Below are 12393 nucleotides of genomic sequence, written 5' to 3' on the forward strand. Positions count from 1 at the left end.
CTTTAATTGCTGGCCCATTCTGAATCACACTATTTAAGAGGTCAAACTAACAAACACCCATTACCCTGTCTAGTGGCTATAATTATATCCCATGGGTAAAAGTACTTGCAGGATTGGGCCACAAATCATTAAACTAGTTTGTATGGTGTGAACCTTACTACACATCAGAAGAAAACTGGAAAATGTTTTTAACCAAAGACTGGGAAAAACTCTGCATTACCTGCTCAAATCTTGGCAAGATCATTCTTCAAAAGTCAGCATGCTGAGGTACATGCAGTATACTTTTGGAAGCTAAAAAGAGCTACATTTCAGTAAAGACTTACGAACTGAGGTACTGTCTGCTCTGCTCACAAAGATCCGTAACCTGTATAACTGGGGTTCTGCTTCAAAGGCTGAACTTTTCCTTTTGATGAATATGTGTCTGCTGCATTACACTGAATGGGTGTGCATATCAGCTGTAGCGCTTTGGAAGTCTGGGAGATGGAAGATGTTAATATAGGTCCATTCTTCATTTGTATTCCAACAGCTTACAAAAACTGGAAGCATATTTTATGTTTGCTATTCACTGAAGCATGAACCGGGTGCTCATACTGGTGTTACAGGAGCAAGGCCAGAGTTAGTGTACAAGCTGCACTGTACATAAAACAGACATTACCCCCATAGCAACCTGGCCTAGAACTGCCCTGAGACAGCAGCTCCTGGAACCTTGCACTTAGTTTAACTGAGATGGCTGGGAGAGCTAGGAAGTTAAGAGGCACTGCTATCTCCCCAGTCTGGGGTCTGGGGCCAGGAAGGGTTAAACGCCCCTTCCCCCATTCAAACTTACTGCTGGATGCAACTGCAGTCTACAAATCCCAGAGGCACCTGGAAGCAGGAAGAGGAAGTGATAAGTAACCCTGCACAGTCCTGCTGCTGTAATTCTGGCCTACGAGTCCCAGAGACCTCAGGGGCAGCAGGAGGAGGAAGTGAACACAGCCAGAGAGCCATGCTCTAGCACCCTCTGGTGCCTGGCCTGAGTCACTGCAGGCATGTGGCTCCATTTCCTTAATCAAAGGTAAATGTCTGTTCACTTCTGTTTCAATTTAATCTGTGCATTTTAGCTAACCTACAAAGACTGAATCAATTCAGCCCCAGGCTTTTCGACTGTCTGTACCTAGCCAAGAAGTTCAGGAAGTGGCAGCTATTTTTCTGATGACTGACTGAAAAGCAGAATAACAAAGCAAACTTTCTAAAGGTACCCATTTCCTTCACTTGAACTTAACTTTGGGTACATCCATAGCACAATGTAACCTCAGGGAGAGATACCCAAGCTAGCTCACATCTCAGAAGCAATGTAGATACATTAATATACTCTGCATAGACTAATAATTCCTACCTGGGCAGAGTGCTCCACTAATGCAACTATATGCCTTCAAGTACCTAAGCAGAGTTAGCTTGTACCTAGCACAAATATATCTTTTATCGAAGAAATAGTAGCATACCATCATGTGGAGACATGACAGCTTTGCTCCACCTGATCACAGTAATAGGAGGTGGTGGTACAAGGGAACAGCAACCACTGAAAATGACTCTTCTTAAGCACAGTTAATGTCAAGCTTGAGGTGGTTTTCAGGGGCCACTATACCTACATTTGTCTTGCTCACCTACTACTAAAACAGAAGCCTCTGTGAGTTGAGTCTGAGATGTTTTCCTATCAGTGTGAATAAAAATCTCCTGTATAAAAGTATAAAACATTACAGACTGAAATAATTTTCCTGATTTCAATTACAGGGGTGGCTGCAACTTATGCTACTACTAAGGTAGATATGGTGGTATAAATAGGCAAAGGAAGGTATCACTGAAGTATAAGTTAGACTGTTGACAGGCAGCTTGTGAGCAGACACCTGAAGATGACTGTCAATATATAGGGGATTGGCTCCTCCAACATGCAACTTGATATTGGCTAGTCTTGTTCCTAGCCAATAGATCATATTCATAACAGCCAGAAGTATAGTAACTGCCTTCCTATTACTAGTTTCACATAAATAATTGATGCAGGTGTCACAGTTCATTATCTGATCACCAAAAGATGGGAGAAAGTTAGCACATTTACACACCAGACAGAAAATAGTCCACATATCATCATCTTACTGAAATATGCCCTATGCTATGATGAAGTTTGATTCACTGAGCATGTTTATTGTAGAAAAGCACTTAAGCATGTGGTTAAGTGCTCCCTGATTAAGGACATTTTCCTGAATTGTGGTTCTGCTCTGAACTGTTAAAAAAGATTAAATAAGTCATTTCCTCATCCATCATCTTCAATCCTTCTGAAAATTTAAAGAAAGGAATCTGTGTTCTAACCTGAAAGATGTGTAGAACCTCACTCATGGGTGAACTTTCATTTGAAGTCCATGGAGAATATCTTGACAGACTGACCAATCAATCTGGCTGAACTCATCTTAAAACTCTTATTTCACTACACTGTTTTCGAAGAACACAAAATAGGCTAAAAGCTATCATGCATGCAACGCGTATTCCGTAAATTACACTAGAGCAATTTTAAATTGAGGCAATCGAAAACTTTACTTGTCAGGGTTTTCTTTTCTTTTCTTTTTTAAAAGAGTTTCCAACAGCGTATTATGCTTTCAGCTACAGTGTAACACACTGGACATTTTATGTCCAAACCAATTACTCCTGTAATTTAATTATTTGTCTGTACATTTCCTGGCACTAATATCAAAATTATATCTGACACGTTATACCGAATGCTGCTACTGGCATGCATAAAGCTTCTAAAATGTGTTCACTTCCACAGTACCTGTGTTGCTTAACTGCTAGTTTTTCCACATTTCACCCAAGACATTTTTATGGTATTGGCCAGACTTAAGCTGCTCTTAATAGCCAGAGAAAAAACATCAGAATTACTGAAGTCTGCAATAAATTGCTGAACAGCTTTTGTTCCCAAGAAAGCACACTTTCTTTATTTGATTTATTGCAACAAAAATCAAATGAAATCTCTAGGTATTCCTCAGATCAGACGTATGCAATTTGTAATAAAAAGTCTACTTATCACACTTTTGCACTGCACTCTGTTGATGCAAGTGTAAAATCAACTCAACCATGTTATTACTTGTTGTATATAGCCCACAATCTCACAATCTCGCAGTGATCACACTGGTAGGTGGCTGAATGTTACTGCTGGAGAGCGACAAAACTGTTTATTAAAAACTAAATTTAACGTTCCGCTGGGTATGAGCTATATAAAAACACAGCCACTCAGCAGTTCATAACAGTCCCTGATAGAGGGTTATATTTCTCCTGCTCTGCTGCTTCTATAATGGAGGAAACTCTGCTAATGAAGCATCAACCAATGTGCTACTGGAAAAGAAACAACATATAATGAGACAGACATCTTGGATACCTTTGAAAAGCTAAGATAACATACTTGCATTTTAAACTGGATGTATGCAATGCAATTTCTAAAAAGAAAATAAGTCAATGCACTTTGATTAAATATTCTTGAGAAACTTGGTGAGGGTGCTAGGCCTCCAAGATGATGCCAGATTATGCATATAAACCAGATATAGGGGCACATCTCAGTGCTTATTTGCAGCTCTTCACTAGTAAGATGCTTGCAGCTGGTCAAACCTGATGCTTCTATCAGGCACCAGAGCTGGTTGTCCCTGCCACCCATCAGCCCACAGAAGAAAGGAGTGAGGAGCCTTTCCCTGCTCTACATTTCATCCATCCTTCTCTGTTTTAGTAGGGGGAGAGCAAAACCAATGTAGCAAGTCCCTAAAAAACACTACCTCAAGCCTGGCATCAGCTATGTTTAAGACGAGGCATTTTCAAGTATTTGCTGTTCCTTTATACCACCTCCTAGTGCTGTGATAAGGTAAACCTAAGCTGTCATAGCTCCACACAATGTTATGCTACTATTTCTGTGACAAAGGGTATATCTATGTGGCTTAATACAGTGTTACACACAAGCTAATCCTGCTGTCTTGGTGATTGTTATACAGGAAGTAGCTTGCTGCTTTGAACTGATTCTCTCACAGTCTGACATTTGGTTTCCATAAGGTTTTGTGGTCTTTCCCATACAGTTTTATTTTTATTTATTTATTTATTTTTACACTGTATCTCTCTCTCTCTCTGCACTCTACAAACACAGGAGTGGTTCTAATCAGATTTTAATATTTAATATTTGTTGTTTTACAGCAAGTTTTGTTGCAGCTCCAGGGGACAGGCTGATTAACCTCTGGGAGAGTATTAAAATCACTGGAAATTAGTGTCTGAATTTCCATCTCTAAGTCCTAGATCCCCAATTCTAGGGAAAGAGCCTCAACCAAATTTCCCATACAATTAGGAATGGGGCCCACAGGAGATCCTATGGATTCTGTGTAACCCATTTCCACTTGTCCAGAAGCAGAAAACAAATAGCTCCAACAGAAGCAGAATCCAACTGCAGAAGGAGAAAGGGGATTGCATATCCAGGACCTGCAAAATCAAAGTCCTGAAGCCTCCTCAGCTCACCTCACTTTGCAGCAAGAACTCTGAACCACTTAATCCACCGCTATCTACAGCTGAATGGTCTTAGCTCGCCTTTCTTATCCAGTCATTTTGCCTTCACCATTAACTTCTGTCTTTACTACCCATCAATTGTGTTTGCTAAGGCCTTGCTACCAAGCCAATTTAATAGGGGTTTGCGAAACAGGCCATATTAGATTCAGATTTGACCCGATTCAGGGGACAGTGATTCAATTAGTTGATTCAGATCACTGTCCTGATCCGATCTGGCCAAATCCTAATCGAAAGATTTGATGCAGATTCAGAGAATTAGCAATTCAGCCATAGACACAGTTTTAAATGTTTTTTTCTACATACCTCGAGGTACCAGGCGTGGCTCCTGAACACTGAGATGGTGGGGCGAATGGAGCATCCCACAGGAGTCCAGAGGGTCTCCCATGTGCTTGGGGGCAGACCCCTTCCTCCAGCTCAGAAATAAGCCATGGGGGACCTCTGGGTGCCCCCTCAGACCAAGGAGGCACCAGTCAGAGCCGGGGGGCAGGGGAGGTCACCACGGGAGACCCGGAAGTGCTTCTGGTCCACTTCTGGGAGCACTGCCAAGTACGCTGGGGACCCCCCTGCGCTCCCATGGAATGCTCCATCCGCCCCACCATCTCAGCATTCATGAGCCGCCTGTTACCACGAGGTATGTAGAAAAAAGTTTAAAGCTGTGTCTATGTCAGTCGTTGAATTTCTCTGAATGGATTTGGAGGGTTCGCATTTCATTCAGAGAGATTAAAGGGTCTGATTTGATTTGGAGATTCAGCTGCCAAACCTGGCCGAATCTCCATCAAATCAAATCAACAACTGAAGCTTTGCACAGTCCTACAATATAACCATAGCTCCGGAACAGGCTCTCTACCTCCTGGGCCCTTCCAGACATTCCTTTTCCTTCATTGTCACTAGTTTTTTCCAGTTCTACCTTCTCATTATGATATACCCTCCTTCCCACCTCCTATACCTGAATTTCATTCATATGCATTATATATAATGTACATGCACACATTTAAAAAGTCACAGGTGGCTGGCTCCTTTAAATCAAGAAGGTCCAGCTCTCCTAAGACACAAGTGCTCCAAAACTTGCCGAAATTAAGAGGCTGAGGCAGTATCTAAGATGACAGCAGGAAAAAGCATCTGAATGGAGGGATGCGGGGTATAACTCTAGGAAGGCTCTACCAATGAAGAACAGTCGAGAGGCTTGATGTTGACTGTAAACATAGGGTAAAGCCAAGCTGAGAATATTGGGAGCAGTGAAGAGCTTCACCCTCTGCCTTCTCCAAGCCTGGGAGCCACAGCTGGAAGGCTGGAGAAGGTGGTGGGTCAGAGAAGTTTGCCTACCTGTTCAAGGCAGAAGAAAAAGAGCAGAGAGATCAATGAACCATCCACTGGTGAAAAAAGGACTCTTGGTAGAGAGACTGGGAAAGAGCTTGGGGTGGCTGTCTGACAGAGCCCTAGGAATTGCAGAACCTACTGGAATTGGGTTATCTGTTTTGTCAACGTGTTTTGCACTTTCAAAGACTATGTGCACTGTAGAGAATAACATACAAAAAGGAGGCATCTTGAGACTTCTAGATAAAGAAAGGTCATTTTAACTGTTATTGAACAATATGAGGAAGTGGCTGAAACACTGCAATTCTTTTTGGAGTAGGACTTCTCAAAAACCATAGCAAAAAATGATTGTATAATTCTGCTGAAACATCATATTATCATATTATTTTTCTGCCAAGATCCAAAAAACTCAGCCTGTTTTGTTTGCTATACTCACAGGATTATTCAAACCTAAGAGGCACTTTATTCAAAGAGCATAAAGCTATAATATAGTTTCTGTAACAGTGAACAGTCCCACTGATTTCCCCTGAAAGTTTATACAGCTTGACTGATTATATACGATATTAAAAAAGCCCCATGAGCTGACTTCAATACAACATAGTTCAGAATGATCAATGACTACAATTGATTTCAATTATGCACAAGACCTGTAAGCTTCATTGTACGGTTTGCACTAGTAATGATATCGCTATACATTCTTCTTCATGGGTGGCTCTGAAAAAGACTCTCAGCAAATGCTGATTCAGTCACGTGTGCTTGTATGCCCATCCTGGCTTTCACACTGGTTGCCACTCCTTTGACTCTTCTGTCATTGTGGTTAGAGCTTTCAGGAAGTCAGCCTTACTGACAAGGCAACAGCAAATCTGCCTTCCATCTCTTCTCAGGTCTCCTTGATGATTCTGAATTATCACATTTTGCTTTCAATAATACAGGTTACTCCAGCTAATGTTTGTACAGTACTTGGGAGATTCAAACATTCTGGAGTAGGAAGTGTTATGGGCAAGTCATCTACAGGAAATTACTCACTATCATGATGAGGTTTTTTTATTTGCTAGAAAACCAGGGTTGGGCCAAAGCCAACCTCTCTTGGCAGGACTCCAGGCACTAATGAGGATGTAGCACATCTTGCAGGTACTGAATTAAACAGATGCGTGCAATCTAATGTTTAATAGTTATATCTGTCCTTAAGGCATACAAAGCAGTTCTCCACCAGTTGCAATAAATGATTACATGTCAAAACCATTGCCCCATGCTGGGCACTTTAGGCTCACTTGGCAGATGCAATATCAGGTTTGGGAGCAGCTGAATAACCTCTTTTTCTGGTCTGGTATGAAAGAGAACTTCAAGAACAAATAGATACTATCCTGGTGTGACAATGGTGTATACTACCAATAGGCAGTCTAGCAAGTCCTTGAGAATCATGTAACCACTGTGAGTGTAAATTAGTCAATAGAGCCTGAAGAAAGCCCTATTTGTTAGTTGGAATGAATAGCTGGGAAATTTAACGGATGCTCTCCCTGGTAGGAGAGCTCTGGTAACAGGACACGCTGCAGTCAAGGCCTATCCTAAATCTAGGCAAAGGGTGAGTTGGGCCAAGAGATACATTCAGTTGCAGGCTATTACAGAGGGCCCCTTGTAAGCATAGATTGCAGGAATCCCTTGTTGGGGCCTTTTTTTTTTTTTTTTTTTTTTTTTTACACAAAGCAATAGCTATTTGGGAGATTCCTCTAATCAGACCACATGCTGTTCAGAGGAGCCCTTCTTGGGTGTTTGTCGAAAGCCACTGGGGACTTGTTGGGGCCACTGACTGATGGGGTAAACCAGGCTGTACTTTAAATGAACAGTGGGTCATTAGTAGAGATATGGGTTTTCCGTTCACTGTGGAAAAACATGGATTTTCTCCTTTAAAGGAGAGAAATACAGATGTTCTCCTTTAAAGGAGAAAACAGTGGGAAACTGCACATTTCCCCTTGCAGACTGGCAGAGTTCCAGCCTGCAAGGGGTTGCTTGGGGCTGGGTGGGGGAGTGGTGGTGGACACGCACGTATATGGTCAGCAATACAGCCAGGCAGTGATGGAAAGCAGCTCCTCCAGCTGCCTGCAGGTAAGCCTGTGGCGGGGAGAGGGCATAAGAGACGTGGGGGCATAGGTGATGTGGGGAGAAACAAATTGAGGCCTCCATGTTGAGGGAGGAAGTGGGGAAGAATTGGTGGCTGAGGCTGCAGGCACTGCCCAGCCAGGGTGGGATCTGGGGCCAGGGTTGGAATATGTGGCCATGTGGCCAGGCCAGGCAGTGGGACAAAGCCAAGGGGGCAGCTCGTCCAGGGGGTTACAGGGAAGCAGGCTCCCTGCTTTTGCATGCACTCCTGGGGGGGAAGCATGCAGGTGCACATGCCTGCCTCCAGATTTGTATGCCAGGCAGGGGAGGATGCAAGCTGCAGGCTCGGGGCTCCTTGCACTGCTGCACTCCATAGCCCAGCAGCAGGACCCAGTGCAGGAGGGCGGAGAGGCTCAATGCTGCCACCCCTGTGGGGAGCCCCACTCCAGCTGTGCCGCTATGACAAGATGTCTCTTGCCCACCGAGCAGTGGGGGGATGGAGGCGGGTGGTGGTGGTGGTGGGGTATAGCTGGTGCTACAGTGCTTTACTACCCTCATGAGATTTTTTTTTCCTAACATTTAACCTCAACTTGCTGCAACTTGAGACCATTGCTCCTTGTTCTGACATCTGCCACCACTAGCACTATCCTCTTTGAAACCCCCTTCAGGTACTTGAAGCACCCCTTCCCTCCTCCCAGTTCTCTCTTTTGCAGACTAAATAAGCCCAGCTCCCTCAGACTCTGCTCCCAAGTCATAAGCCCCAGCCTCCTAAACCGTTTTTGTGGCAAACTGCAAACCTGCTGGATAGGAATGATTCTATGAAGGTTTTACTTATTATTTTCAGACTTGACCATGGAGTTAAAGAAAGAATAAAAGGTAACGTAATAGCTTATTTATCATTATGCTTCAATTAATGGCAGACAGGAGGTTGCAGAAGTACAACATGCTACATATTTTGCAGTTTGAAATTAAAAAAAAGTCTTCTGTTATAATACTGCCCTAATGTTTCACTTTAGTCTTCCCATTCAGAACTAAAAAAATAACAACTTACCGACCAAAACTACAAGCCTGTATTTCTCATTAGGCTGACGTTTATATTTCGCAACTTCTTCATAAGTTGGGATATCTGCCGTATCATATTGATCACTCTTCTTGCATTCATACATGGATTTGTTTGTTTTTTTATCTTTTCTGCTAAGTCGAAAGCTTCTTCTGAAGCCAGCTGCAATAAGAACAGGATTGTTTTTAAGAAAGGAAATTGATATCTGAAAACACCCATTGACAGAGATTTTGGGTAGCGAAGTTGATAACTAGGCAAAATATAGCAAACTTGCCATTTCCATGAGCAACTGTATTAGTTGCCAATACCAAGGGTAGGCCTTTCCTGGCTGTGGCTTAGATTGGCCCCGCCTTGGGTCAGATGCAGGAGAGCAGGTGCTAGGATGCTGTTGCTGTTCATTGTTCATTCCTGTGGCAGTACAGGGAAGCACCTGCAGAAGGCACCCCCTCTGCCAAAACCCCAAGTCCACGTCCTGCATCTAAAATGTTCTGCAGGCCATATCTAGCCTATGGGCCAAGTTGCCAATTCCTGCCCTACACCAATTGCACATTTTTTTCTGTTGGTTTATTATGTGGATCAGAAGAGGAGAATTCCAGACAATAATTTAGTAATGTGTTACTTGAGTACTAAACTATTGGAGTCAATTTTATGTTGAAATATGAAGCTGCTTATACTGATTTTTCTATCATAATTTCATAAGGCAATTACTAATGCAGATGTGATGTCATTAAGATAAAATACCAGTTAATTACTTAAGTGTTGTATACAGTTAATGGATTTACAATGGAAACAAAGTCCATAGTAACTCATGTATTCTACCTAAAGACACAACCCCATGGAATCATCATGTAATGGTAACAGAGCACAGGTGGGATAGGGGTAGTACAAGCTACTACTGTGAACAGCTATGACTTGGTCCCATGCTGCTATACTGTAGAAATATGGGCAGATGCTCCCAAATATATTTTAATTTAAATTTCATAATAGAAAAATGTTCATAATACAATCAAATAGGAGTATTCTGGATGCATAAAGCCATTTTGTACACTGAAATTCAACCAAGTTGGAATGAAATTTCTTAGTAAATATACTTTCATTTATAACGCTATCATATTTTTGCAACCATAAGTGGCCTATAATTGTACAGATAGTGTTATACTCACAGTACTTACCTGCAGTTAATGGAAATTACACATGCATTTATACATTCTATTGGGTAGAAATGTATACACTTCAACTGTAGGATAATACACTAGTATCTCAGCTGCACTCCACTAAATTGTAGTAAGGAAATTAATTTGTTCTACCTTTAAATCACTGCTTTGCTTAAAATAATTAGTGGAAACTAAAAATGACAGATGATACCTCTGTTGTGGAATTGGATGACCACCGTACCATGTTAACATCCTTATCTCTGTGTAATAAACAAGTAAATGACCGACTCACAAAGAACTCAGAAAAAAATTACAAGATCGCAATACCTATATAAATACATGCATGAGCACATGTGCACCCCCATACCACACACCCACCAATAAAGACATTTCATACAAAACTAAATACGCAGCAGCCTGTCTAAACAAGAGTTTCAGCTATAAGATAGTACAAAAACTGGAGATATCTAAGAAATAGGGATCTGGGTATACTGGTCACTTGTAGGGCGATGAGGACTTGACAATGCAATGCAGCTGTGCAAAGGGACAACACAATCCTAGGGTACATTAGGCAGGGTATAAACAAGAAGGTACTATTGCCATTGTACAAGACACTGAAACATCCAAGTCAGAATACTGGGTGCAGTCTTATCACAAGTATTTTAAAAAAAGATCAACTTAAAACTGGAATGATTTTTAAAAAAAGTCAGTAACATGGTTAAGGAAATGGAGACCTTTTCTTATGAAACAAGATGAAAGAGTCTTGGGTTACACGGTTTAGCAAAACAGAGATTGAGATATGTTGGCTGTTTGCATTCTTGGGGTGAAGGAAAAGCTGAGCACTAGGACAAAATCAAACAGCTATGAACTAGCTAGGATAACTCGGACTGGATATTAGCAGATTTCTAGCTATCAGAAGTGTGATGTTTTAGACTGGTCTTCCATGCAAAGAACCCAATTGACTTAAGATTAAATTGGATAAGCTTGTAGAAAGAACATGATAGGACAGGGAGTTCCGACTCCACATTCAGGGAGTGAGGTGTTTGTGGTCCTGAGACTGGGGTAGAAAACTGGCTCTCTTGTAATTTAGAAGATGCTTGGTAATCTCTTGCCTCAGGGCTTCTACTGGTTGCCAGCTGGGGCCAGGAAGTATTTCTTCTTCTCTTAGGAATACTACTGTCTTCTTGGATTTTTTTCTCCCCCCATTCTGTCCTCTGAAGCACTGGGATGCTGGCCACAGCTAAGGCTGGGGGATGGGGGAGGTTCAATATGGTGTCCTGATACTACTGTCAAGATATAGGCAAAACAGTGGTTCCTCATTGGAGGGCCTGGCTCTTCTGCTTCAGGTCACAGAGATCACCAAATCTGAAATATTATCTCTAGGAGAGCTTGGCATGGACTGCATCCTGCTTTCCTCTCTAATGTAAAGTCTTCTTCCTACAATCTTCCAAGCACATATTAATCAACTGCTTATCTGTTTTTGTACTGGTAGGGCATTGGTAGTGCCTTTGTTTCCCCTGCTCTTGCATCTGGCGTGTTATAAGTGCTGCTGGCATTTCAGGCTTTGTGCCTAGTAGTTGTGTGTTAAGAGTCTGAAATGTTGGACAGACACTTGAAGTGTAGTCAGGGTGATCCTGTCTTGAGCAGGGGGCTGGCTTAGATGACCCTGTGAGATCCCTTGCAGCCCTACTTTCCTATGATCCTATATGATCCTCTTAAATGATCCTATACCACTCTCACCAAAGGTCAATAAGAAGAGTCGTACTAGACAGCTGAAATCATATCAATAGATGAAATCCTCTTGAAACAGCATTAAAAATACAAAGTGTAGATGTATCATTTAAAAAGAAAAAAAATCCTATTTATTAGAGGTGCACCAAGACATTGGGCGGATACCAGATTGGTACCAATATAAAGAAAATTGGCTACATCAGAAATTGGCCTGATGGGGCTAATAATTTGGCTTATAAATGCTAGTGTGTGAGAGCAGGTGCAGTGCAGCACTCAAGCAATGAGGAGCACAGCCCAGCAGCGGGGAGAGCTGCCTCCAGCTGGTGGCTGCAGCCCCCTCCATAGCCCCTGCTCTGAGCCTAGTGAGAAGAGCCCAGCTTCAGCCCGCAGCTGGGGCCTGCCAGCTTGTCCCACGCAGATCAGGGGGGCACCCCCCAACATTCCTGGGGTGCGCACAGCAGTAGGAGCTGCTCC

The 12393-nt window shown here is 42.4% G+C and overlaps 1 protein-coding gene across 6 annotated transcripts in view; it reads right to left on the bottom strand.

The window, feature by feature from the left end:
• MPP7 (MAGUK p55 scaffold protein 7) overlaps positions 1 to 12393 on the bottom strand; it is a 281685-nt gene that overhangs the window by 20199 nt on the left and 249093 nt on the right. For all 6 annotated transcript variants that reach the window (XM_090047429.1, XM_090047431.1, XM_090047425.1 and 3 more), the window contains one exon: positions 9026 to 9196. In XM_090047429.1, coding sequence (XP_089903555.1) covers positions 9026 to 9196 — 171 coding nt within the window. The remainder of the gene's footprint in view (positions 1 to 9025; positions 9197 to 12393) is intronic.

The sequence above is a fragment of the Crocodylus siamensis genome, chromosome 5, assembly GCF_052110815.1.
Source record: "Crocodylus siamensis isolate JL-2025a chromosome 5, ASM5211081v1, whole genome shotgun sequence".
Lineage (NCBI taxonomy): Eukaryota > Metazoa > Chordata > Crocodylia > Crocodylidae > Crocodylus > Crocodylus siamensis.